The sequence below is a fragment of the Microtus oregoni genome, unplaced genomic scaffold (assembly GCF_018167655.1).
Source record: "Microtus oregoni isolate MIOR12 unplaced genomic scaffold, Mior012 000005F_ref0000423, whole genome shotgun sequence".
Taxonomy (NCBI): domain Eukaryota; kingdom Metazoa; phylum Chordata; class Mammalia; order Rodentia; family Cricetidae; genus Microtus; species Microtus oregoni.
Window position 1 is genome coordinate 20,113,472 of NW_024543064.1, and position 27,715 is coordinate 20,141,186.

General features: G+C 50.6%; 1 protein-coding gene across 2 annotated transcripts; it reads right to left on the reverse strand.

Annotated features, from left to right (window-relative positions):
* Fgr (FGR proto-oncogene, Src family tyrosine kinase) lies at positions 1–24,615 on the reverse strand. Of its 2 annotated transcripts, none has more exons than XM_041651970.1 (13): positions 24,509–24,615; positions 14,738–14,800; positions 13,365–13,564; positions 12,476–12,578; positions 10,852–10,950; positions 5,516–5,619; positions 5,216–5,365; positions 3,128–3,283; positions 2,856–3,035; positions 2,355–2,431; positions 1,918–2,071; positions 931–1,062; positions 1–844 (listed from the first exon to the last, which is right to left on the reverse strand). In XM_041651970.1, the coding sequence occupies exons 3-13, from the start codon at positions 13,549–13,551 to the stop codon at positions 636–638; spliced, it is 1,551 nt and encodes a 516-aa protein (XP_041507904.1). In that variant the 5' UTR covers positions 13,552–13,564; positions 14,738–14,800; positions 24,509–24,615; the 3' UTR covers positions 1–635. The 2 variants fall into 2 exon arrangements, with proteins under 2 accessions (XP_041507904.1, XP_041507905.1); XM_041651971.1 differs by lacking the exon at positions 24,509–24,615 and adding an exon at positions 24,144–24,204.
* Between the last annotated feature and the right edge of the window lie 3,100 nt (positions 24,616–27,715).

Here is a 27,715-nt window from a genome sequence, read left to right on the forward strand (position 1 = left end):
ACAGAGAATAAACACACGGCACATTATGCAGAAAGGCGGGAGCCTTCCCCAGCTCTCTCCCTCAGACCTGGGCCTGGACCAGAGCATCCGGTCTACAGGAAGCGAATCAAACAAAGATGTTCCCTGCCCTTGTAACTTGGAGAAATCCAAGAGAACCGAGAGCAGTAATTAAATTCTTCGGGCCTGGACTGGAGCAGGCTGACAGGAGGTAGAAAGCAGGAGTAAGAGATAAGTGAAGGAAGGGAAACACAATTTTATAAATAACTAGACAAAGTGAGTATTTTTAGGAGATGGAAGAAAGAGGCTAACAGCATGTAGGAGCCTAGTGGGGCAGGAAAAATGGTGCCTGGGGTCGGAATACATAAGAGCATCCATTTGCTTCATGCGCAGAGTGAGTGGGGCGCCCTAGATTTTTGCGTGGGGCATAGGTAGGAAGAGAAGAGAGAGTGCTTGGAGCCAGAGAAGGTAAGAGATGAGCTCCCAGCCTCCATTTGCCCCATCTATAAAATGGCTTCACAGCTTCTGACCTTCTTAGACTCTACAGGGTTCAAAACTGGGGGCCCTGGGGCCAGAGAGCCCTGGGGATTGGCAAGGGTAAGTAGTCATTCCCAGAGGGTCACTGACACCCAGCCAGGCTATGTCTGGTCTCCAGGCTGGTACTGTGGTTCTGTGGAGGTAAAATAGTCTTCCAGGAAGGACTGCAGGTACTCAAAGGTGGGTCTCTCCTCCGGATCCAGGCGCCAGGTCTGCTCCATGATGTCATACAGGGATGCTGGGCAGCCTGGAGGGCATGGCATGTGGTAGCCATGCTCTACCTGTTCCAACACTTCCCGGTTGTTCATGCCTGCGGGGTGGAGCTCTGTTAGCCAGGGCAAGGAACAGGGGTGGAGGAGGCTCTTCCCCATGACCGTACCCCCAGCCCCTGCTCACCTGGGTAAGGAACTCGGCCCTTGGTGATCAGTTCAGTGAGCAGGATCCCGAAGGACCACACATCTGACTTGACAGAGAATCTGCCATAGAGGGCAGCCTCTGGCGCGGTCCACTTGATGGGAAACTTGGTCCCTGGAGAGATTGGGGAAGGAAGCAAGGTTAGCGGGGCAGGGGGAGGGGGCATAGAAACCACTAGATTAAAGAGAATGAGGACTTTAGGATTAGGCATTTTGGGGACCCGGACATAGAAGTCTGTGTACAGCAGAAAAGACCTGCTATCTTTGTAGTCAGCACCTACTGCGTGTCTAGTACGGTGCTGGGCATTGCCACACACAGTTCTGCTTCTCACAAGACATTAGAATATCTCTAACCTTTCCTGAGTTCTGAGCACAGTTTCATTTGTCTTTCTTTGGGTTTTATGGGGCTGGGAGTAAATTCAGCCTCACTTCCGCTAAGCAAGCATTCTCCCACTGAGTTACACCCCACCTCCCGCCCCATCCCCTCCTGCCCCAGGCACAGGTACTGTTTTAGGCAATATACCTACATAGTTAACACATTGAGCCCTCACTATCATTGACCTTGTTTCACCAGCGAGGAAAAGAAGATGCCTAGCTCACACAACCAACAAGTGGCTGGGAGTCACACAGGCGCTGTGGCTATAGACCTGACACTGTTATACTCTATTGTCTTCTGTTGAAGATTTCCAGCAGTGCCTGGTACCTACTCAGTAGCTGGTACACACTTACTGACTTATTGCTGTCTAAGTATTGTCATTTTATCAGAAATGGCACACCACAGAAGTTAGGTCACTCATGACTCCTGGTAGCAAATGCTTGAACCGGGACTTGAACTCAGATGACATTTGCTTTACACCAGGATGGGGGTGTCCCCGATTGTCAGGGAAGGGGGAGGGTTTCTGACTTTGCGGGGTATGTGGCAACCTCTTAGAACATTTGATCTCTAGGGAGGTGGGGGGAGGCTGGTCACCTTGGCGGGAGTTGTATTCATTATCTTCTATGAGACGAGCCAGCCCGAAGTCAGCGATCTTGCACACCAGCTGCTCCCCCACCAGGATGTTGGCTGCTCTCAGGTCTCTGTGGAGGTAGTTCATCCGCTCCATGTAGGCCATGCCATCGGCTACCTACGAGGAAGGAGGAAAGGAAGTGGGTGAGAGGCAGGTGCTAACAGACTCACAACACCATCACTGAACCTGAAGGCTGTGAGGGAGTGGCCTGAAAAAGGCACTCTCCTGATGCGACCCCTCCCCCATCCCACACAGCCCAGCTTGAGGAGACACAAGCGCGTCTTCCCGCCTCAGGTCTCAGAGCTCACAAGGTGGGCTAGGCAGCAGCTTTTCGCGTATGGGGTTTATGTTGGATAATAGGATAGAGGTCGGGGAGAGGAAGCCTGCTGGCCCAGTTTACCTGGGCGGCCATGTCCACTAGATGGGGCAGCCTCAAGTTCTGGCCTCCTCGATCCTTTAGGAAATCCAGCAAGCTACCTAGGGAGAAGCAGCCAGAAATCAGCAGCAGGCCTCTGCTCCCAACATGCCTTCTCTACAACGGTCCTGCCCCCATCCTGACAATCTGGCCTCACCAGCCTAACATTCTTGTTTTCTCACCTAGATCGACCCTCCGGTTCTGTCTCCACCTCCGAACCCACCGGCCACGCCCCACTTAGACTCCTCCCCAGGTCCTCCCTTATCCCAGGTCCTTTTCTGCTTTGCTCAATGATTCCACTGGTTGGCAACCACCTCCTGGCCCCGCCCCCATGCTTGCACTCTGGAGGATTTGTGCACCCCAGTCTCTAGCTGGAAGTATACCTACTGTTTCTAGTACTTTCTTCACAGGTGGTGGCCGGGCCCCATCCACCCATACCCACCCACCCACACCCACCCACACCCCGCCTCCTACTCTGCCACTCACCGTGGCACATATACTCTGTCACAATATAAATGGGTTCCTCAGACACCACCGCGTACAGCTGCACCAGCTTGTCATGCCTCAGCAACTTCATGATCTGCGCCTCCTCCAGGAAGGCCTTCGGGGACATGGTGCCGGGCTTCAGGGTCTTCACCGCCACCTTTATGCTGCAGTTCCATGTGCCTGCTCGGTGGCAGCATTTCGTCAAGACTGGTTCTGTGGCAGCCCTACCCCTTGTCCCAGCCCCCAGCCCCTGACTCCTGAGACTTTCCTACCCAGCCACACATCTCCAAAGCAGCCGGTGCCCAGCCTGCGCTCCAGCGTTATGGAGCTACGGCTGATCTCCCAGGCATCCTTGGCCAGGCCCAACGTCTGCGGCTTCATGGTGGTACAGGGTGCCGTGAGCAAGTAGCAGAGACCATCATTGAACTCTGGAGGAAGGGCAGATGGGAGGGGTCACAGACGGAGACTATGATACTCTCCCTGAAATCCTAACACAACCCAGCATCAAACCTCAAACATATAACCAGGCCCGCGGTGGTGGCCCACGCCTTTAGTCCCAGCACTCGGGAGGCAGAGGCAGGAGGATCTCTGGGAGTTTGACCAGCCCGGAATACAGCGCATGGTCCAGGACAGACTCCAAAGCTACAGATAAACTCTGTCTCGAAAACTAACAAAACCAAAACCAAACAAACAAACAAATAACCAGGGCCTAGTGGAGCATGGTGGGTCATGCCTATAGTTCTAGAACTCAGTAGCTGGAGCAAGGAGGATTGTAATTGGTTTGGTGTCAGCCTAGCTACAGTGTTTAAAAACAAAAACAAAACCCCAAAGAAACAAAAGTAGTTGGCCTCCAGCAAGGTCTTTAAGGACTAGGACTAGTTCGGACAGGTCGAAATGGAGTAAGGTAGGTTCTGAGGCAAATGTTCCTGCCCTGGCACTCATGCTGGGACTAACCAGTCGAGACAGAAACACGGGTTGCGATGTTGCCTGGGCTCTATACTTGGGTTTTAGTCCCGAGTGGAGCACCATCGCTTAATCCCACAGCCCAGCCTCCATCCCGTCAGGTCCATGGTGCCTGTCTCTTGTTAAGAATCATTGGCTTCTGCTTGTCTGTGCTGTCATTGACTTCATCTGGGCAATGACAGCAGTTCAGAGGACCTCTCCTTCTGCCTTGTCTCTGGCATCCAAGTAGCATACAACAACCAGACCAGCTTCTGCAACCCAGTGCTAAATGCGGCAATTCTCAACCTGTGGGTCACACCCCTTCAGTGGGGGGGGGCATGGCAGAGCAGACAAAGGACCCTTTCACAGGGGTTGCATATCAGACATCCTGCATATCAGATATCTACATAATGATTCATAACAATAGCAAGCTTACAGTTATGAAGTAGCAACGGGAATAATTTTATGGTTGGGGTCACCATACACGAGGAACTGTATTAAAGGGTCTCAGCCTTAGGAGGGTTGAGAACCATTGGCTTAGAGCCTATGATGGTGACTCTGCCTAGGAAATACGATAAGGCCAGCAAGGTAAGTGAGCAGGTAAAGATGTCTGCTAGCAAACCACCCGCCCACGTTTGATCTCTGAGACCCATACGGTGGAAGGAAAGGGCTGACTTCTGCAAGTTGTCCTCTGCCTTCCACGAAGGGTGTACACACACACACACACACACACACACACACACACAGAACAACAAAGGCCCCACAAAGTTCTCATAGACTGGAGCCAGCAAGATGGCTCAGCAGGCCAGTGTCTGCCGTCAAACTTGATGACCTGAGTTCCATCCCTAGGACCCGATTGGTTGAAGGAGAGAACCATGTTCCACAAGTTGTCCTCCGACCTTCACACCCATGCTCTGGCACGCATCCAGTCATGAGCCTTCCCCCAAATAAATAAAATGTAAGCTTTTTCAAAGTTCCCCCCGGTGCCAGGTGATGGTGGCACACACCTTTAATTCCAGCACTCGGGAGGCAGAAGCAAGTGGATCTCTGTGAGTTCAAGGCTAGCCTGGTCTACAGAGTGAGTTCCAGACTAGTTCACAGAGAAACCCTGTCTCAAAAAACCAAAAAACAAATAAATAAAAATAAAAAAAATAAAAAAGGTTCCCACTGGTTTAGGCCAGGATGCAAGGAACTAGCCAATTAACTACTTAAACATTGGGAGGCACCGCTTTGTCTCCGCTGCCTGGGGCCTTAGTTTCCTTGGAATCCACACTGAGCAGGATCCTGGTCTGGAGACATGCACAGCACACCAGTGCTCTGGGAGAGTGGCCCAACCAGTGCTCTGGGAGAGCATCTCCTTCTCTAGGCATCTGTTTCTCCGTCGCTGCGGCAACGCAGGGCCGCGGGGAGCAGCTCACCCATGTAGTGCCGCACCAGGTCCTGCACGGTTTCAAACTGGGCCCGCGTGGTGATGTAGAAGCCACCCATGTCCAGCTTCCGGATCTTATAATGCTTTACGTGATCCTCTCTCTTCTGGTCCCAATCACGGATGGACAGGGAGAAGGCACCTGTGTGGGCAGGGTCACTTAGTCCTCTGTCCCTCAGACGAAGAGGCCCCAAAGGCAAGGCCCAGAACCCCCTTTACCTCTGCCCCTTAGCCCTGCTCCAAGCGCTGTCCCGCTGACCTTAATGGCTGAGGGCACAGAGTCCCAACGCACCTTTGGTGGTTTCACTTTCCCGGATGAGAAAGGCCCCCTGGGGGTTGCCAGGTGAGAGAAGCTGCCTCTCTGCATCCTTTCTACTGATCTTTCCAAAGTACCACCTGTGAGGAGAGGCAGACAGAATCAGGTGCATTCTCTCTGAACCCCAGTTCATCTTCCTGGGATGTCACCTCGCAAGCCTCAGTTTCCTCACCTGAGAAATGGGCTGTTCGAATCTGCATTGTGGTATAAGAATCACAGAAAAGGGAAATGTAAAAGTGCTTGGCACATGTAGCAGATGCCTAAAATGACCAGAATTATTCTTTCTACCCACGGGTGTCTCTAGTTAAAATCATTAGAATATGTCTGATGCGGTGGTATGATCCTGGCAACCAGACATAGAGGCAGGCCTCTCTTGGTTTGAGATCACCCTGGTCTACACAGCAAGTTCTAGGCCAACCAGGGCCTTCACAGTGAGACCTTATCTTTAAAAAAAAAAAGTGTATAATTCCAGGACTCGGAGGCACAGGCAGGCAGATGTTCCAAACCAGCCAAGGTTACAGAGTGAGACTCTGTCTCAAACAAACAACCAAATTGGTAGAAGCTGGTCACCAATGACCTATGGCCATTGTCACAGGACCCTTAACTCATCTCGCTAGAACTCTCCCCAACCCATTCTACAGAGGAGGAACTCAAGGCTCAGAAGAGAACTGACTTGCTCACTAGGCTAGCTGGTGTGGTTTTGCCTAAAGTCCTCAGGCACACTAGTTCTTTCCCACCACCCCAGGAGACCATTCAGACCCCTCCTCCACCCTAGCCCCAAATGCTTCCCCCCCCCCCCCCATTGATGCTTTCTGTGACTGAACCATAGCCCCGACCCAACCATGGGGGCAGGGCGGGTGGGAACTGAGGAGACCACACACAGGCTCTAGAAGATCTCATCTGATCGCTAAAACGACTGAACCACGTGGGTTCGATAGAAAGGAACAGAGTTTTCAAATCAAGGGAGACAGGAACATCTAGGAACTCCGGCGTGGTCAACCTGTACCTGGGTACTAGGCAAATCTGGGAGACAGGAAGAGCCCTTGGCAAATGGTGTGCCTAGGAGGGCAGACAACAACAAGAAGAAACGACTGAAGGACCCTGCAGCAGACTCATTGCTGGGGTTTTCCAAAGCCCCTTCCACCCACAGTCACGAAGCTGGTAACTTCCTTAAGGGTCAACAAAGTCAGCTCGGAGGAGGATGACATCCTGAGGGTGAGGCACCCTGAGCTTCAAAGCAAGACTTTTAAAATAAAAACCAAACCTTAATAGGCTGGGCATTCTTTTCTTGGTAGGCACAGATCTTGTCCATAAACATACTGCTAATAATGTCGGCGGGAGGCGCCATGTTTAAACTCATAAGACAGACAAGGAAATTGAACTGACTACTTAGTGGTTGAGCAACTTGCCTGAGGCCATGCTGTGACTCCAAAACATTAACCCAAGTGGCCTACTCTCAGGCCTGTGTTCTCAATCAAGACAGGGCATTGAGCACTTTAGACACCAGCATGCTGCCCAACCCATGGGCACAACATACACTCCAACCCCCTGGTCCTTGGCATCTTTACCTCTCCTTCATGCTTCCTGACACTCCCTCCACAATACGGCCTCATCCCACTTATGCTCTGGACTTGTCCATAACCCCCTTGCTCAAGAAACCACACTTACCCCATGAACAACCCCCCAAAACTGTCCATCCATCAACTTCTAAACACACATACTTTCCTCCTTCCTAGAGGAAAGTTCTGACCCTACATTGTTGCTGTGTTTTAAAGATGTATTTATTTTTAATTCTTCATGTGCACCTGCATGTGAGTACCAGTGTCGACGGAGACCAGAAGGGGGCATCAGAATCCCAAAACTGGAGTTAATGAGGCTTGTGAGTCATCATGAGTGTGTTAGAAATGGAACCTTGGTCCTCTGGAAGAGTAGCTGGTGCTCTTAACAGCTGAGCCATCTCTACAGTCCTCTACTTTTGTTTGCTTCTTTGTTTTTTTTGACACAGTTCTCTGTGTAACTGCTCTGGCTGTACTGGAACTCGCTCTGTAGACCAGGCTGGCTTCGAATGCACAGAGATCCGCCTGTCTCTGCCTCCCAAGTGCTGGGATTAAAGAAGTGCGCCACCCCCCCCCCCACCTGCTACTCTTCTTAACAATGAGTATTTCATTTTGTGTATTTATTTTGTGTGTGCACATGAATGTGCACATGTATGCATGCATGCTATAACAGAGGAATGAAGGTCAGAGAAAAATCTGTGCATGTTAGCTTTCTCCTTTCTCCATGCAGGTTCTGGAGATCAAACTCAGATTGTCAGGCTTGACAGCAAGGGCCTTTACCTGCTAAGCCATCTTCTGCACGTTTGGTCCTGGCTTCTCACCTTGCCTTCCCTGAGATCCACATTTTCTCCCCTTTCTGTCCCTCCCTCCTTCCTGGACTCTGCAGTCAGGCTCTGTTTTGTTTTTACTCCTGTGAGACAAGATTCCTTGTGAAGATCACCCCATTGACCCTTGTCAAGGACAAGGGCAGCCTCAGACCCTCTGCTAATTTCAGGAATTTTTCCTCCAGGCCTGGATGTTCTGCATCGGCCTGGCCTGCTTTCCTCACTTCTCCAGGGGCTCTTTCTTCTCCAAGGTGTCACCTCCAGAGCTGGGTCCTGAGGTCCTAGGACCTCTGTCTGTCTGTCTGTCTGTCTGTCTCTCTCTCTCTCCTTCCCTCTTCATCCTACTGACCAGCCTTAACCATCATCTCTATTCAGGTGAGCCCCAGTTCCCACCAGCACAGGTGTGCCGTCTGCCAGCGTTACAGAGAACAAATGACAGATTCTCTATGACAATGAGGAACAGGTGCCCCTCCCTTGGGAATAAAGACCCCCAACTCCCTGTGCATGGCCAGGCGCATGCATCTCATGCACAGCACAGCCCGGTCTCGCTTCTGGCAGTTTCCTTCGCCTGGGTGTTCCTCTCTACAAACCTCAAAGCAACACTCCCCTGTGGAAGCCACCTGTACCTCCACCTGCTCCCCTGTCCTCCCTTTTAGCAACTGGCACCACACTTAACTTGCATCTTCAGAAGCTACTGGATCATCCCCAATTCCTCTCACTCCCCACAGTTCAATCACAAACCAGTCGCCAAGTCCTGAGGACTCCCATTCTGCTTTTGGGTTGGGTTTTTTTGGAGATAGAGTTTCAAGTAGCTCAGGCTATCAGCTAATTCTCTACAAACACTTGGGGTTACAGGCATGTGCCATCATGCCCGGCCCAGTTCTTCAAAGTCTCTTTCTTCCGTCATTTTTTTGTTTGTTTAACATCATGAGGATAGCTTTCTCTTTTTATTGGGGGGGGGGAGTACTGAAGACAGAAGGAATCTAGGGCCCGGCATGTGTTAAGCTACACTCCAGCCCCTTTCTGTCTACTTAATAAAATTAACTTTAAATATTGGTCCCTTGTAAGCCTTTCTCATACTTAATATACAATCTGCCACAGAACAGAGTCCCTTAGTTCTACTAGCCAATTTTTTTAGACTTAATTTAATTTTATGTGTGTGAGTGTTTTGCCTGAATGTATGTCCATCCATGCACCACACACATGCTTGGTACCTGCAGAGGCCAGAAGAGGGTGTCCGATCCCCTGCGACTGGAGCTGTAGTTGTAAAACACCATTCAGATGCTAGAAATTGAATCTGGGTCCAGTGCTCTTAACTGCTGAGCCACCACCTCTCCCGATCCTGTTTTGTTTTTGTGGGCTATTTGTTTTGCTTGAGACAGGATCTCATTTCTTACAGGCTGGCCTCAAACATACTACATTAAGAATGATCTTGAAGCCGGGCGGTGGTGGCGCACGCCTTTAATCCCAGCACTCGGGAGGCAGAGGCAGGCGGATCTCTGTGAGTTCGAGACCAGCCTGGTCTACAAGAGCTAGTTCCAGGACAGGCTCCAAAACCACAGAGAAACCCTGTCTCGAAAAACCAAAAAAAAAAAAAAAAAAAAAAAAAAAAAAAAGAATGATCTTGAATTTCTGGTTCTCCTGCCTTTACTTCTCAAAGCTTGGGATTATAACAAATGCCATCATGGTTGTTTTTGTATGGTGCTGGGAAATCAGGTTCGAGGCCTCATGCCTACTAGACAAACACTCTACCAAGTGAGGTACATCTCCAGTGCCCCAGGTCCACTTTTTAGGTTTTAAAAGATTTATTATCATTATTATTATTTATGTGTCTGTGTGAGAGTTTACTGTGTGTGTGTGTGTGTGTGTGTGTGCAGAAGCCAGAAGAGGGCATCAGATCCCCTAGAACTGGGGGGTTATCCAAGGCTGTAAGTTGCTTGTCTTGGGTGCTGAGAACCAAACTCCAGACCCTGGAAAGATGGCAAGCACTGTTGACCACTGGTCCATCTCTCTAGTTCCCACCGCTTATGGGTTTGAAAACTCACACTCAGGCATCCCTGGGCATCCCTCCTGCTCTTAGAAGTTCTTTTACACTTTTCCTTTGCGTCTACATTCTTGATGCTAAGATAGATAGATAGATAGGTAGATAGATAGATAGATAGATAGATAGATAGATAGATAGAGATAGGCAGATAGGTAGGTAGGTAGATGATAGATTTTGACATGTTACTGTTACAGACAGGCAAGGTAAATACCGGCTGGCACATGGAGTAAAACTTGGGCAGGATATTCATTTTCTCTGCACCTCTGCTTCCTCCTTTTTTTTAAAAATTGAAACAAAGTCTCACTATGTAACTGGCATGGAACTCACTGTGTAGATTAGGCTAACCTCAAACTCAGGGAGATCCACCTGCTTTTCCCTCCCACGTGCTAGGATTAAAGCTGTGGGTCTCCACACCTGGCCAGCTTCCTCATTCGTAGAATAGAGTTTCTAACTTGACCACCCAGAAACTCCTCAGTTACCTTATGGCATTATCTATGGTTACCCTCATCATTGCCATCTTTTTTTTTTTTTCTTTTTTCAAGACAGGGTTTCTCTATGTAGCCCTGGCTGCCCTGGTCCTGAAACTCACTCAGTAGACCAGATTGGCTTTAGACTCAGAGATTCGCCTGCTTCTGTCTCCCAAGCGCTGGGATTAAAGGCGTACGCCACCAGTAACTTTATATATAACATTGCAGATGAGGAGGCAGGATCAGAGTGAGGCGGTCATCCCCTAAGGGATAGCCTTGGCAGGTGGACGTTAGTGACTTCCAGGACAGCCAGGACTGATACACAGAGAAGCCCTATCTCAAAAAACCAAGAGAGAGAGAGAGGGCCTTGGAAGTTAGACACTAGGGTTTTCTCCAAAGGCCTGGCCCCAGTTCCACTCACTCTTCAGCCTGGATGGAATCCACAGGAGCCACGTAGTTGCTGGGGATGTAGCCAGTGCGTCCGGAACTCAAGGACCGAGCCTCCCACCAGTCACTTTCACTGTGGGCACAGAAGGCGGGGTAGTTAGCAGCACTTGGGGGTCCAATCAGGGGCCCTGCCGATCCTCACCTTTGACCCCCTTCCCACTCAGAGAGCTTTGCCTCTCTTCCACCCACTGCAGCTGCCCCGGCTGCTTTCACCTGGAAAGGGGCTTTTTGAGGGGTCCTAGGCTTCTTCCTCTCTTTCTTCCACTGAGCGGATGCTGTCAGGGTTCCCTCCCGACTGGGAACACCCCATGGCTACAGATCTCCTTCGCGATAAAATTCAGGTTTTACAACAGAGGTTTGATGGCCTATGGATTCTGACCTCCTAGTCTTCAACTTCTGCTTTCTAGTCTAAATTTTATTCTTCCCCCTCCCCTCCTCCTCTCCTTCTCTGGGAATCAAACCCAAAGTCTTGCTCTACAGCTGGGAACAGGGTCAAACGGATGGACGCGCTGATCAGTGCCTTGGGGAACTGTGAGACAGGCTCCAGGAAGAAAGGCAGAGGGCTTTTTGCCTCAAGTGCCTTTTGTTCCCTGGATTGTTCTAGAACATAATTTCATGCCTCCTTTGACAAACATTTACTTGTTTCAACACTCTACCACTGAGTCCCAGCCCCTGCCCTGCTGCTCGCCCGCCTTCCCTCCCTCCCTCCATCCCTCCCTCCCTTTTTTCTTTTCTTTGTTTCTTCCTTCCTCCCTTTCTTTTTTTTTCTTTTCCTAACTATTCTGGAACTTTTTCTGTAGCCCAGCCTGGCCTCGAACTCAGAGATTCATCTGCTTCTGCCTTCCTAGTGATGAGATTAAAGGCATATGTCACCACTGCCCAGCGTCTTTTTTTTTTTAAGTTTTTAGATATTATCTGTATTTAGTGTGTGTGTGTGTGTGTGTGTGTGTGTGTGTGTGTGTGTGTATGTAGGCCCAGTCTTCTCCTTCTACCATGTGGGGGTTTAGGGGTCAAAACTCACGTGGTCAGGTTTGGTGGCAGAACCCCTTACCAGCTGAGTTGTCCTCCCAGCCCCGCACCTCATTCAGCAGAATTTACCCACGTGCAACCACTTGGTGTTTTCTAGAAATAATTGTTTAGTCTTATTCCCTCTTTTCTCACCTCTTCCTTCCTTGTCTACTTATTTTTCTAGTCTCCGTTTAAAAAAAAAACAAACCATCTCTAGGAAGCCTGCCTCAATCACCACTACCCCGGGGCCCAAGTTTAGTATTCTGCTTGTACTGCAAGCCCTTCACCTGCGCGGTAGGGAGCAATCCCTTAGTGTTTCCTTGTTATTGTCCTTTGTTTGCGGTGCTTTAGCTGGAACCCAAGACCCACGTGCTAGGCAAGTCCTCTAGCGTGAGCTAGAATCCCAGTCCTCGTCCAAGACTTTTGTTTGTGTGCCCCGTCCCCCCACGCCCAGCAAGCTGGAACTTTCTAAACAAGGATCAGAGTTTACTCCTCTCCAGGGACTCGCTCCCAGCCCAGGCCACGCCCTCAGCTAGGCAGCCCAGTCACCTACAGCCCAGGCCACGCCCTCCCTCTGGGAGCCCACTCACGCGTTGTTCAGGATGTGGAACTTCTCGCCTTTGGTGAAGGTAAGGTCACCCGCTGTCCTGGACTCATAGTCATACATGGCAACGAACATGGTCACTCCCGTCCCTGCAGGATCAGAGGCGCTCAGAAGAGAGTAGAATAGGGAACGAAGGAGGTTTCGTCTGTGGCATCTAGTTCCCCAGCCAGACCCTGCCCTCCCCACCATTACAATGTCTAGGTTCCCAAATGAGTTCAGGGACCGCTGCGATTTCTGATTTGGGTTTCACACCTTGCCCCCTAGGTTCAGAACAAATAATCTCATGCTCTTCTCGCCCTGAATGTTCATAAATTGCTCCTTCTTCCTCTTCCCCAAGAAGACATCTCACTTTCTACAGTGATACTTATGAAGACAGAAGTGTGTGTGTGTGTGTGTGTCTGTCTGTCTGTCTGTCTATGTGTCTAAGACAGAGCCTCTGGCCGGGCGATAGTGGGGCACACCTTTAATCCCAGCACCCAGGAGGCAGAGGCAGACTGATTTCTGTGAGTTCCAGGCCAGCCTCCTGGTCTACAGAGTGAGTTCCAGAACTGGCTTCACAGCTACTAGAAAACCCTGTCCAAAAACCAAAAGCCAACAAGCAAAAAAAAAAAAAAAAAAAAAAAAGACAGAACGAACCCCAGAAACTCATGAATGAAATAATTAATAGCTACTTGCAATTCACACTGGGGCCCCTCTGTGATGAGAAAAGAAAAAACCCAAGGGCTGCTAGGGGTAGATTTGTAGATTTACACATACTGACTTATCTGCCGTGGGCTAGAAAACAGGGCTGCATCTCCAATGAATTCTAGAGTCCCCCCTTCCCTTAGTTTTCCCCAGAACCCAGGCGGCAACTGTCTGCCATCCTAGAGACTCACCTGGGATGTTCCTCGTGTTAACAAGAAAACCCGGGCTGGTGGGCTGAGTAGGGAAGGGCTGTGGTGGCCTGCCAAGGCCTTGAGTGGGGTCAGGGTAATAGCGTTCTTCAGCCCTATGGTTCCTGTCACCCTCTTCCGCATCCTCTTTGGGTGCAGGTTCCAACTTCTTGCAGAACACACAGCCCATTCCAGGTGCCCTGCTGCAGAATGAAGACAGGCCTAATTGAGGGTGGCCTGGCTGGTATACCATTCTAAGCATACATCGGTGTGTGGATGCATGCCCATTCTCACAAATTGGGGTCTTCCTAAGGAAGGGCCACCTTTGGTCTGCCTCCTAGTTGTTTTCTTTCTTTCTTAAATGTATTTATTTTTATTTTATGTGCATTGGTGTTTTGCCTGCCTGTATGTCTGTGCGAGGGTGTCAGATCTTGGAGTTACAGACAGTTGTGAGCTGCCATGTGGTTGCTGGGAATTGAAGCGGGGTCCTGTGGAAAAGCAGCCAGTGCTCTTAACTCCTGAGCCATCTCTCCAGTCTCTGCCAGGGCTCAGGTTTATGCCCTTTTGACTCCCATTGCTTTCATGCATTATGTTTCTTTGATTACTTGTAGTGTTTCTTTTTCCCTGTGTGTCTTTGCGTGTCTTTAAACATGTTTGTCGTGTGTATATGCAGCTCTTGGGGAATGTCTCTATGTGTAGAAGAATGTGCTGGTCTTGGGACATAGCTCAGTTGGTAGAGTGTTTGCCTAGCATGCATGAAGCCTTGGGTCCAATCCCCAGTGCTGCATAGACTTAGTCTGGTGGTATGGTCCTATAATTCCAGCACTTAGGATATGGAAGCAGAAGAATCAGAAATTCAAGGCCATTTTTAGCCACATATCAAGTGTCAGGTGAGCCTGGGATACTCACCTGACTCAAAAAGCACAGTGTGTTCGTGTCTGTACATGTATTTGGCCACATGCGTGCATGTCTATATGAGTTCAGTAGGCAAGTGATTATGTGTGCATCTGTATGTGTGTGTATATGCAGGTCCGTGTGCTTGTGACTGTCTACAGCTCTGTGGAAATGGATGTACCTCTGTGTATGTGTGCGTTTTGTAATAACACATCTGCAAAGCCGCACATGTTCGTGAACGTGTGAGGGCAGCGTGCCTGCACCTGGAGATTCCCTGCAGAGGAGGATCAAGGCCATTTCCTGTCATGAGTCCAGCCTCCAGCCTCTCAAGCTGCCTCATTCTGGCTCCTCTATCTGTTTCCTAGCAACAGGGCCCTTGTAGGAGGAGGGGGCTGTGAGGCGGGTATTGTGGGGCCCAGGAAAGCGACCCCACCCCTGTTCCCTGACCCTGAGAGCCTCAGGACACTTTGCACCCTACTCACCCCACAGGTCCCTACTCCTGGGTCAGTAGGACCAATGCATGGTCCCTGGAAGGTGCTGGAAACCTGAGGGCGAGACAGGAAACGAGAGATGACGAAGGCCTTGCCAGTATTCCCACCAGCCAGCTACCCAGATCCTACCCTCTACAGGAAGCTGGAAGACCTGAGCTCTGTCCCACCATGACTTCTACCTTCGTTTTCTCTCCCTCTGCTCCTGGAACACTTGCATGTCCATCCTCACACAGGACACACTGCCTGTGCCCACTCGTGCACACTCAGTCCCGCCTGAGATGTGGCAAAAAGACACACACAGGCAAGGTCACACACAGGACACACACAAAAAGACACACACAGGCAAGGTCACACAGGCTCACGGCGTATGCTTGAGAGGGTGTCCTTGCCAGCGTCCCTGCACACCATCGCAATCTCAAGTGAGCTCTGAACAATAACACACACGCACATCTGTACCTATACATGTGTGTCTATGTGCACACACATATATGCACATGTGCTTCTGGATGCTTCTCCAGTGAGCGTGTGCCACAATCATAGCTGCCCAGGCTCATCTTTCAAAGGGCAGCACTGTCAAACCGCGCTCGGCTCGCAGGACCTCAGTCACAGCCTCCTAAAAGGAGCCTTTCCCTAGAACCCTGCCTCTGCCCTCAGCCTGGGCAAGACTGAGCAGGCCTGTGTTCTCCACTGGTGTCAGAACCAAAGTGACAGTTACCTGCAGTCCAGGATCAGGGAGAGGTCCCAGTCAGGAGCTGGGACCGCCATAGTCTCTTAAAGAGCTCCTAGAACAAGCCAAACTGTCCCCAGTGGCTATGTCCTCTGGCAACTCCACAGGAAGGGCATTGAGCAAGGGGTCCTCACCCCACCCCATCCCCCCACCCCCACCCCCTGCCAGAAAACTCCACTATTGCAACACTCAGAGAGGAACTGCCTGGGGAGAATGCTGGTTTCCTAAGAAGTGTCAGGGCTTGTAAGGTGGGGCCAGCCTAGGGACAGCCAGGTCCTCCACTGGGAGCCTAAAGGTCACAGCTCCCATCCAGTTCTCCCGTGGTGTCGCCTTCTAGTTAGGCCCTGTTCTTCACAGAACACTCATTTCTTCCAGGAAGCCTTCCTTCTTGGATCTAATAGGTCAGGTGGTTGGTTCAGTTACCTGAGAGTCCTGAACTACATCCTGGCTCCTCTCACCCTTCACCAAAACCATTCTCCTATATGTGTTGAGCTGAAGGGGTAATGCGTTTGTCGTGAGCTGTGAGGCAAGCTATGGCAGGAGACCTGTTCACACACAGCTTCTAGGTACTTAGCTTTGAGATCTTCACCTCAGGATACCCTAACCCCAGGGAGTGAGGGACCAGTATGTCTGAAAGGGCCCAGCATTCCAGGCTGGTTCAGGTAGGGGAGGGAGGTGCGGGGATAGATGTGAAGGGGAGAGAGCCCCCCCCCCCAGTCTAGCTGATGGTATTTCAAGAAGAGAAGAGGTGAGTGATTGGAAGCATCACCCCAGTCCCTGGCATCCATCCTATGGGCGCTAATGGAGTTCTGGGTAGGACTGGCTGGGATGTATACAGCACTCCCCATGAGACTCGGCCCTACCCAGAGCGCTCCTCTGTGGGATACAAAGTTACACAGCCCAGGGGCCCTCAGTTGGAACAATGTTGCCACTTACAATACACCCAAGTGTCTATTGCTAGGGCATATACCCCCTCCCCCGCCCAACAAGGGAACGCCTATAATCTGCCTTCCCCGGGAGGAAGGTTCAAGTAGAATCTCTATCGTCGAGTCCTGGCAGGGTTGACAGTGTAACCAGCAAGCAGAACTGGACAGCCCGCAGGGCTCTGTGTCACCCCAGGTTTTGAGGGGACTGTGGTCCTATGTGGACCTAGCTTTCTGGTGTGAATCCACTGAAGGGCTCAGGCATGGTCACAGGGAGTGTTCAAGGCCCAGCATAGGGCACACTGAATGTGATGGTGTGCACCAGTGGAAAGATGGGCAGAAAGATGCCTCTCAGGGAGAGGCAGAGACTGAGAGGAATAGAGAGACAGAGGCGTGAAGATGAAAAAACAGTGTGGTGTGCTCACAAACTGATTTTCGGGGGGGGGGGGACAGAGGCGGAAAACAACAGCAACAAAAAGCCCCAAGCCCTGATTGGTAGCATTTGCTAATTTCCATGGTGTAAATATTCCCACTGTGGCTTATTTAAAGCTACTGGCGCAACTTCCCGATGGCTCGGCCCGAGAAGGGATGCGGAGAATGAGCTCCCTTGAGTCGGCATCAGTGAGCCAACACATCGCTGCCAGAGAGAACCCAAGACAAGACACGTTAGACAGAAATTCCAGGTAAAGAGTACCAGGAGACCAGCGTAGCAGTGTATCTCCCATAATCCTAGCATCCAGGAGGATGAGGCAGGAAGATAGCAAGATGGAGGCTGGTGTAGGCTAATTAGGACCTTGAGGCCCCAAATCACTGCACTGGGTGGAGGAGTGGGGGGTGGGGGAGTTAGGGGGCAGGGATCTGGGATAGAGGGATTGGGGGAGATAAGGGAGATGATTCAGTTCATAAACTGCTTGCCACACAAGTGTTGAGGGTTTGAGTTCGATCCTTAGCAACCATGTCAAAGCTGGTGGTATATAGCTGAAATCTCAGCATGGGCAAATGAGATGATCCCTGGGACTTGATGGTTAGTTTATTGCTAGGTCCACTGGGAGATCCTGTCTAAAGGGACTGGAGAGATGATGGTTAAAGGCACTGGCTGCTCCTCCAGAGGACTTCAGTTTCAGCACCACATGGTGACTCACAACAGTCTGTGACTCCAGTTCCTGGCACAGGTCACACAAACAGCCATGCAAGACAAAACACCCATACACATATTATAATTATGTTTAGCACTTTTTTTGTTTTGTTTTTTTCGAGGCAGAATTTCTCTGTAGCTTTGGAGCCTATCCTGAAACTTGCTCTGTAGACCAGGCTAGTCTCAAACTTACAGAGATCTGCCTCTCTGCCTCCTGAGTGCTGAGATTAAAGGTATGTGCCATAACTGCCCAGATATTTTTTTTACCACTTTTAAAAACAATTTATTTATTTTAAAATGTGCATTGGTGTTTTGCCTGCATGTATGTGTGTGTGAGGGTGTCAGATCTCCTAGAACTGGAGTTACTGACAGGTGTCAGCTGCCATATGGATGGTGGGAATTGAACCCAGGTCCTCTAGAGAAACAGATAGTTCTCTTAACTGATGAACCATCTCTCCAGCCCCTTATACTATAAATTTTCCCTGCACTAGGTGGTGGTGGTGACCTTTAATCCCAGCACTTGGGAGGGTGAGGCAGGTGGATCTCTGAGTTCAAAGCCAGCCTGGTCTACAAAGCAAGTTCCAGGACAGTCAGGACTGTTACACAGAGAAACTCTGTCTCAAAAAAATCTAAACAAACAAAAAAATAAATAAAATATTTCTAACTTAATTTTTTTTTTTAAGACAGGGTTTCTCTATAGCTTTGGAACCTGTCCTGGAACTAGCTCTTGTAGACCAGGCTGGTCTCGAACTCACAGAGATCCGTCTGCCTCTGCCTCCTGAGTGCTGGGATTAAAAGCATGCGCCACCACCGCCTGGATAAATTAAAAAATTTTAAGCCAGGCAATGGTGGCACACACCCTTAATCCCAACACTTGGATTGTGAGGAGGCAGGAGGATCTCCGTGAGTTCAAATCCAGTCTGGTCTACAAAGGGAGTTTGAGGACAGCCACGGCTACACAGAGAAACCCTGTCTTGAAAAACCAAGCAAAGACATTTAAATTAAAGTAGGGGCCGGGTGGTGGTGGTGCATGCCTTTAATCCCAGCACTCGGGAGGCAGAGGCAGGCGGATCTCTGTGAGTTCGAGACCAGCCTGGTCTACAAGAGCTAGTTCCAGGACAGGCTCCAAAACCACAGAGAAACCCTGTCTCGAAAAACCAAAAAAATAAAATAAATAAATAAATAAATAAATAAAAAATAAAGTACGGAGCAATTTAAGAAGACATCAGCATTGCTCACTGGCCTTTGCGTGCGTGTACAGACACACCCATACCCACACATGACATGTATACACATACCCGCATGACATGTACACTCATACACACATGACATGTACACACATACACACACATGTATACACATACACACATGACATGTACACACATACCCACACACATGACACACACATACACACATGACATGTATACTCATACACACACATGACACACACATACACACAGAGGGGAAGAGAGCCAGAGACAGGAAGAGGGATGGCTCTGTCTACCCAGGCATTGGCCTGAGAACAACCAGAGGTGGCTCCCTCCTTCTCAGTGCCTTCGTACCAAGCACTAACTCTTCAGGGAGTCCCTGGACTCGCCAGGAGTGTGGGTGGCAGAAAGTATTAGTGAAAATGTGCTAATTTATTAAACATTTCCACATGACTGGCATCTTGCCAAGATATCTCTACACGTGCTCTCTTTAATGACCTCCTAGGCAGGCTTTATGTTTTAACCCTTACTGGACTGGGATACTGAGGTGCAGCAGTGTTAAGTACTTGGGAAGTGGAACAGTATCAACCAGTTTGGCCACCCTATGTGCTGTTCTATGCTGTCATCTCTGAAGGAGCAAGGATACTTACCTCTCTGAAGGCCCACTGTGGGCCAACCCTTATCAGGTGTGTCTAAATCCTACTTATGGTACGGAGCAAAAGTGATCTGTTCTCTCTCCCTTTTCTTTTTTTTTTTTCTTAAAAATGATTTGTTTAATTATTGTGTATACAGTGTTCTGTCTGTCTGTATGCTTGCTGGGCAGAAGAGGGCACCAGATCTCATTACAGATGGCTGTGAGCCACCATGTGGTTGCTGGGAATTGAACTCAGGACCTCTGGAAGAGCAGGCAGTGCTCTTAACCTCTGAGCCATCTCTCCAGCCCTCTCCCTTTTCTTCTTGTTTTTATAATTATTTATTGGGGTGTGTGCCTGCGCGCACACGCATGTGCGCGCATGCGTGTGTATGTGTGTGCTCGCGCGGGCACATGTGTGTAGGTCAGAGAACAACTTGTGGGAGTCTGTTCTTCCATGGATCAAGCTCAGATCTGTTCAAGCTCAGATTTGTCAGACTTGTCTGCATTAACTTCTGAGCCATGTTGGATGAAAGACAACATATCTCCTGGCCTTCCTGTCTGTCTTTCCTAGTCGACAGTGAACGTTGACTGCCTGTTAACACCAGAAACAGAGCAGAGTGAGAAGTGGCTGCCAGCAATCTGGACAAGTCAGGGGCTTTGGTTTGTTTATGAATAAGGATGTTAGCTATGTTCTGGCGCTAGGGTTCGAACCCAGGACTTTGTACAAGTCAGTCGCACGCTCTACCGCTAAGCTGAACTCCAGTCCAAGTCAGTCTGGTTGAAAGGAATCAGTTCAAGAGCCCTATCAAGGGTGGAATCAGGTTACGGGTATCACAACGAAGGTCTAACCCTGAACCACAATGCTGCCCACTTCAGTATCTGTTCCTGTGTGCTAAGGCCCTTCTTTCTCTCTCCCTCTCTTGTCTTTTCCCTCTTCCTTCCCTCTCTTCCCTGTCTCCCTCCCTCCCTTCCTGCCTCCCTCCCTCCAAGGCATACAGGATCTCTCTGAGTAACCCTCCTCTTGAACCTGTGATCTTTCTGCCACAGGGCTAGGACTGAGCTCAGCTTCCAGCTCTGTTCTTCCGCAGGCTGTAGCCTTGGATGAAGGAACAGCACGTCTGAGCGTCCCTTTCTCACCTGCGCCCTCTGTGCGGAGCAGCTGGGAGGATTCCGTGAGAAGAGCCTCTAGCTCAGTGTACAGTGGACAAGCCAGGCTGAGAACTGCAGCAGCAGAGAGGCCCCAGGGGCACTTGGTCCACCTGCCTCTTGCATGTACCAGAAAAGCCACATCCCTAAGTTCACACAGGCCAACAGGAGATTCAAACGACTGTGAAAGTCAGTTCGTAGTTCTGTTCCTGGCATTGCAGCTGAGTTTTCCAAAGCACGGGTGGGATCATGCTGTCCCTGGCTGGTAAATGTCACTCTTCCCACATGGCCAATGGCCAACTAAATCTGTCTTCTGACAGTTGATCCCCTACAGGAAGCCCACCTCCCACACGCCCATGTTCCTGGACACAACCCCAAGTTTCTCATCTTTTCCCAGGGGTCATAGTTCCCAAAACCATGTCAAGGTGATGATGTAGGCTTGGGAATCTACAACCTCCTCCAGGTATGAATGAGAATCAGAGACAGGCTGAGGTTCAAATTCTGTCCCTGTGTGACGGCTGACTTAACACACTGGGAAGTCAGTCCATCTCTCTGAGACTTAGGGAGACAGGTCTCTCGCTGCTTTTCCTGCTCATCAGATGCTGCCAGGTCCCCAGACACTCGTCACATAGTGGGTAGGTACCCAGCAAACTTTCTCTCTCTCTCTCTCTCTCTCTCTCTCTCTCTCTCCTTGCCAAGGTCTCTCTGAGGCTGGGGGAGGTGGACAGAGATGCAGGACTGGTCTGGGCTGAGAAAGAGAAGTTCCCAGAGAAGGTGTGGGGGGGACGGGGCGGGGACCAGATGAGCAAGCACAGTAAACCCTGAGGACTTCACCAAAAAGGAACTAAGACTTTGGGCAGTGGCAGGAAACCACCATCCTGCAAGAGTTCCGGTTTCATCTCAGAGCTTGGTGTAGGGGCAGACCTGGGCTGAGGGGAGGCAAATACAATTCTATGGTGTGCAGGCACTGCCATCCCTCACCGCCTTGGAGCTCTGACTGGAGGCTTCCATGGTCCTCGACAGTCCTCCTACTACACCCTGATACTCTACTAGGACCTCAGCTTCTCATTAACTTTCTGTCATTTTACACCATTCTTTCCTGAGACTCATGTCTGGTCCTGACACGTCAGATTCTAGACATGTACATCACTGCATGATCCTAGCTCTTCCCTTCACCTGGTTCTGAGAGCATCATCTGAGTTTTCCTCCCTTGTGATTGGTTCTATCTGGCTGGGCATAGCAGCATGAACCTTTAATCCCAGCACTCAGGAGGCAGAGGCAGGTGGATCTTTGTGAGACCATCCTGGTCTACATGATGAGTTATAGGCCAGTTGGGGTTACACAGTGAGACCCTGTCAGAGATAGATAGAGAGAGAGAGAGAGAGAGAGAGAGAGAGAGAAGCCTGATATAGTGATTCAAGCATTTAATCTCAGCACTCAGGAGGCAGAGACAGGTGAGCCTTTGTGAGCTGAAGGCCACATAGTGAGATTCTGTTTCAAAAAAGAAAAGAAAAAAATAGTTCCATATATCTCAGGAAATTACCATCAGTTTCTAAAACAAGAATTTTTGGATTACCTAGCCTGGAACTTGGGGTTCCCAGCCACAAGTGAGAACTAGAGACTGAGTATAAATTCCAGTGTGATCAGATGGGAAGCCCCCCTTAGTCCTATGCGAGTAGAATGGGGACAGCCTGCCCTCTTCTGCCGTGGACCAACCTAAGGTGCTGTGTGGAAGGGATTTTGGCTCCTCCTTCCTTCCTCAGCTCTGGAGTACCTGACCCACCCTGCCAGGGTTGGTCCCTTCCTAGTCACTTCAGCCTGGGGGTGGGGGCTGCAGGAAAGGTCCAGAACACCCACAAATAAGCACCCAGGCTTGAACACATTCACTTCAAGCCCACAGGACACTGGGGGAGCACTGGGGAGCACTCTCACGGCCTCGTTCACACTAGGGAGCAGGAGCTGCCTATGCAGCCATGAGCTCTACTCCATTCTCATTCTCTCTCTCTCTCTCTCTCTCTCTCTCTCTCTCCCGCATACACTTAACTAAGAAAGATGGTAGATTCAGGCCCTCAACTTGGCTACCTCCTTTGCCATTTCTAGATTCTAGGACTTCTACCCCCTAACCTAATCCATCCATCCACAGATGGAAAGACCACACAGCATCAAGTTCTAGACTACGACATGCTTGTCGAGTATGGCCACCTGGGAGGGAGTGTGGGGTACAGATCTGAGCCATTCCAACCGCCTCAGAATGAGCCCTCCACAGATTCAGAGACATTTAGCAGATGCCAATTGTGTGCTGGTCCCCAAAAGCCCTATCAGTGAAGCTTTCTGGTCCTCCATCCACCCCACCCCCCAGTCCTACCCCAAGACAGGGGTTTTTTATGTAAACAGCCTTGGCTGTCCTGGAACTCACTCTGTAGATCAGGCTGGCCTTGAACTCACAGAGATCCTCCTGCCTCTGCCTCCCAAGTGTTGGCATTAAGTCAGTGCCACCACCGCCCAGGGGTCCTCCATGTTTTGAGAAGGCAAAGAACTTACTATGTAGTGCGAGCTGGCCTGGATCTCAGAGATTCACCTGCCTCCACCTCCAATGTCTCCTCTCCTTCCGTCCCCTCCCTTTCTGTCCCCTCCCCTCCCCTTCCCTCCTCTTCTCTCCTCCACTCCCCTTCTCTCTCCTTTTCTTCCCCCCCCTTCCCCTCCCCTCCCCTTCAGTCTCTGTCCCTCCACCTCTTTCTTCTACTTATGTAGCTCAAGTTAGGCTCAAACTCGTGACAGCCTTCCTATCTTGGTTTTCTGAGTGCTGGGATTATTGCAGGCATGTGCCACTGCACATTGCTTTGGCCTGGGGGAGGGCTAGTTTCTCCCCAAAGTTCCAGTGAGGAAAACAAGAATCCAGAGAAGCCTCCTAACTCTCCTGTGGTCTACATAGCCATTAAGGGACCATTCTTGCCATTCCTGTCTCAGGCCTCTGAGACAGCAAATCCCTCAACACCAGGCGGCATCCTCTCACTCCGTTGTGCAACACACCGTGACCAAGGACTAAAAATGGGACGAAGGCAAGGACCAAAGGTGGCTTGCCAGCCATGAGCCTCTAGAGGCCTAGGGCCAACTGGCTTCACTGCCCTGTGTTGCCATGGAAACAGCCCCTGCGGGCATTCGCGGTCAAAAGCAGGATTTCCGTCGGGGCTGCCAGCAATTCCCGGATCCCCACAGCGACGCAGACCCACACCACTACCGCGGATAGGCCGGAGAGGCACCCAGGGAGGTCTGTCGGTGCCCAGGGTGAGGACTTCCCCAGGAAACCCGGACCCACGCCTCCAGCGTCTAGAAGGAATCCCCAGGGCGTCCGGAACCCGCCCCCCCCCCAGTGATGCAGCAAGAGGGTCTGGGGCTGCAGATGCTCCCCTTCCCCTGACCTCTGCGGAATCCACATAGCGGCCACTCCCCCCGCCACCCCGAGACCCCAGAATTGTACTCTGGACTGTGCATTCTGCAGAAACCACTCTCTTTGACCTCCTTCTCGGAACTGAAAGACCAGGTCCCTTCAGTATCCCCCATCCTCTTAGTATTCCCACCTACAACTACCCCCCTCCCAAACCCCTCAACTTCTCATTTTCTCACCCTCAAAGCCTCCAGACTTCTTTGGAGAAGCCCACAGCGCCTTCCCGCGACTCCTTCAGCCCGCTTCTCAAATTCTATCAATTTCACCCCTTAAGTTTCCTCCACTTCCCGCTTTAGGCTTTTGGGAGGAAGTTTTGACCTGACTTCCCCATACTCCCTCAGCCTTCTCCCCAAGTTTTATCAGTCTTGCCCAAGTTTCTTCCTTAGTTTTCCTCAATTCTTTTTCTGGGTGGGGTCTCCTCTCTCAACTTGCTCTGCTCTCAAAGTTCAGGTTTACCTCCAAATCTTCCCTCCCGGGTGAGGGCGGGTGGGAGGGGGCGGGGAAACACCTGCCCTGCCTGCCCCCACCTGGTTTGACCGCCTACCTGGTCCCAGGGGAGCCAGCTGCCGATGACCCGATCTGGGGCAAGCCAACCCTAGCCCACAGCAGCCAGGAGGGTCGACGTAGGGGAGAAGTTGGGGTGCTGCCCGCTTCTGTCCCTACCACCTACTCTGGGCAGGGAGGAGGAAGCCGCTTCGGACTTCTCTTATTTTGGTGACTGCGGAGGAGGCGGCGGCAGGAGAATTCACAGTCACGCCTCAGCCCCAAGCCAGCTGCCCAAAGCCAGGAGGGGCCCCCCAGATCCCAGGTTCACTGGCTCCCACTTTCCCCCTTTCAAGGTTGCCGCGGATGGGCTCTCACGTTCCTGTCCCTGCACCCCAACTCCTTCCCAAAGGTTCCGTCCGAAGGGACAGGCTCCTCATCCCGAGGCACCTGCTCCTTCGGAGCCACTAGAATGAGAAACAGATCTTGGCCATCGCTGAGGTCCCTGCTACCCACTCATCTTCCAGGTGGGAAAGCCCAGAGCCAGGCCAAGCCAGTCTGGCCCAAGTTCACAGAGTCTGTTACCCTTACACTGCTGTCACCAGATCCACTGTGCATCTTGTCACCTGCCACCATATTCTGCTACCCTATCTTTAGGGATTGGGTACAGGCGGATGCCGATAGAGTTGGAGAATCAGCTCACATCAGGCCACAGCCACACAGAAGTTTTAGGAAAAAGGAACAGACCTTAATCATAGTGTCTTTTATATCTAGGGACCCCTCTCTAAACCCTCCCAAACTTGATGTTCCTCACCTCCAAGTATTACCTCTTCAGTCATAAACCAAAATCCAGGGAAAACCCAGGAAAGCCCCATCTGGGGGGAGAGAGATGGTAGGAAGGGTTGGAGAGCTATGTGGTGGGAATGATAGATGCCTTGAGGCACCGAGGGTGCCCAGAGGGGTGTGGGGGCTATGTTGATGGTAGGCATTGGCATGATGACCAGTTTCAGAATCAACAACTAGGGAACATCAGGTATGTTTCTATGGCTAGGCAGGGGTGTGTGGGACTGTGTGTGAGCAAGTAGAAGCTCAGGAGTCTCACGGTGTGACCGGTGACAGCAAGGGATGGCTGCAGATCAGAAGGCTTCTCTGGCTGGGGTGTGGTGGATTCTGAGTTCAAGGCCAGCCTGAGCTACAAAATGAGTTCAAGGATAACCAGATTTACAGAGTAACCCTGTCTTGGGGTTAAAAAAAAGGAATGATTCTCTCAGAAAAATATGAGGTGGGGCGAAGGGGAGGAAGGGAAAGGAGAGCTGGCGGAGGTTCAGGGACTTGGGAGAGTGGCTTCATCCTGCCTGAGTAGCAGGAGCACCATTACAGAGCACCTTCGGAGTTGGCTTTGGTCATTGGTCCATGTGTTCAATTAACAAATAAATGTTTAGCGTGGCCCATGGGATTCCAGCCATAGGGAGCCCAGATACAAAAGGGACAGTCACACCAGCTGAGTAGCACTCCAGCTACTCAAGAGGACCACTCGAGTCCTGTAGGGTGGAGACCAGCCAGAGCACAGCTGGCCTCTCTACCTCCAGGGAGGGGGTGGGAAAAGAGGGAGGACAGAGAGAGTGAGAGAGAGAAGGAGGCAGGGGAGACAGGACAGGAGAAGGCAGAGAATAGGGGAGAAGGGAAGAGAAGACAAGAGAGGAGGGGAGAAAAAGACAAGGGAAGATGAGAGGTACAATTTGGAAGGGAAATAAGGAGAAAGGAGAGAGAAAGGGGAGGAAAAGATAGGAGGGAGAAGAGAGATAAGGGGGAAAAAAGAGAGACACACGCTAATTTTGGGGGAAATCTTCCAGCTATCAAGATTCCTCTGTAATTCTTCTGAATCCAGCTCCTGGTTGTCCCCTAGGGGCCTCTCCTGATGTTCACCCCCTTCCCACAGAGCACTCCTAACTCTTGGCTGGAGCACTCTTCCCTCTACTGGTCTGGAACTGGCTCCTTCCAGGTGTTTACTGTGCATGCTCCCTCCTCAGAGATGCCTTCCTGACCACAGACTTCTGGCCCATGCTACCTGGTAGACAGACTACCTCTTCCTCCATCTGTTTCCCTCAGACAAGCTGTTGGGCTTGCTTTCTGCACCTCATTTCCTCATCTGTAAAACAAAAGTCACAGTAGACCCCACTTCACAGAAAACCTTGGGAGAAATCTGATAGCTGTCACACCAAGTGTGTGTCACACGGTCAATGCTGTGCCTGCTATCATTCCTTCACTTATCCCTTCAGTCAGACTTCAAATGCTTGAGTCGCGCTCCGTGCTGGGCTAGGGCTCTGGGGTGGAATCTACCACAGTCTTTATTTATTTATTTATTTATTTATTTATTTATTTATTTAGGATTTATGCCTCCTCCCCGCAACCGCTTCCCATTTCCCTCCCCCTCCCCCTATCAATCTACCACAGTCTTATAGCATAGAACAAAGCTCGGGTCCAAGAAGCCTCAGGATGAGTCTGTTGCGGTTGCTACTTCTCCCATCAAGTCTGAGTCCCTCACCGCCCTATGTTCATGTTCTTTAAAAACATTTCCAAAAGCTGATACCAAAAGCAAAAGTCAAAGCCAGCCTGCCTGCCTCCTGTCCTTCATCTCCTGTTGCTACTTCCGTTTTTTAGTCAGCTTGGGTTCCCTGTCATTGGTCCTGTTGTGGCAATTTCTTTTTCTTTTCTTTTCTTTCTTTTTTTTTTTCTTTTTCTTTTTGGTTTTCCAAGACAGGGTTTCCCTGCGTAGCTTTGGAGCCTGTCCTGGAACTTGCTCTATAGTCCAGGCTGGCATTGAACTCACAGAGATCCGCCTGCCTCTGCCTTCCTAAAGGTGTGCGCCACCACCACTCAGCACATGGATGATTTGTTTGTGCCTTAACAAAAAAAGCTAGCTTGAAGATCAGAGTGTGGAGCTAGCCACACTAGTAAGCACTAGTAAGCAGAGGTCAGGCAGTGGTGACTCATACTTTTAATCTCTGAGTTCAAGGCCACCCTGGGCTACCTGAGAAGGAATCAGTCTAAAAGAGAAATAGAGCCAGGAGGTGGTAGCCCACACCTTTAATCCCAGCACCAGGGAGGTGGAGAGTGGAAGGGATGTGGCCAGGCAGAGAGAAGAATCTAAGGCAGGAGGAGACAGGATTCAGGATTCAGTCTGAGGATACCCTATTTGGTCTGAGAATTTCACAGAGGTAAGAACTAGGGGCTGAGCCGGGCGGTGGTGGCGCACACCTTTAATCCC

Excerpts from the sequence above, each read along its gene's own strand:
- Fgr (XM_041651970.1), bottom strand. The coding sequence starts at position 13,551 with ATGGGCTGTGTGTTCTGCAAGAAGTTGGAACCTGCACCCAAAGAGGAT. Across the intron at positions 5,366-5,515 it reads GGAAAGTGAAACCACCAAAG|GTGCCTTCTCCCTGTCCATC; the intron begins GTGCGTTGGGAC and ends CTGCCCACACAG. Across the intron at positions 1,063-1,917 it reads TGAATACAACTCCCGCCAAG|GGACCAAGTTTCCCATCAAG; the intron begins GTGACCAGCCTC and ends CAATCTCTCCAG.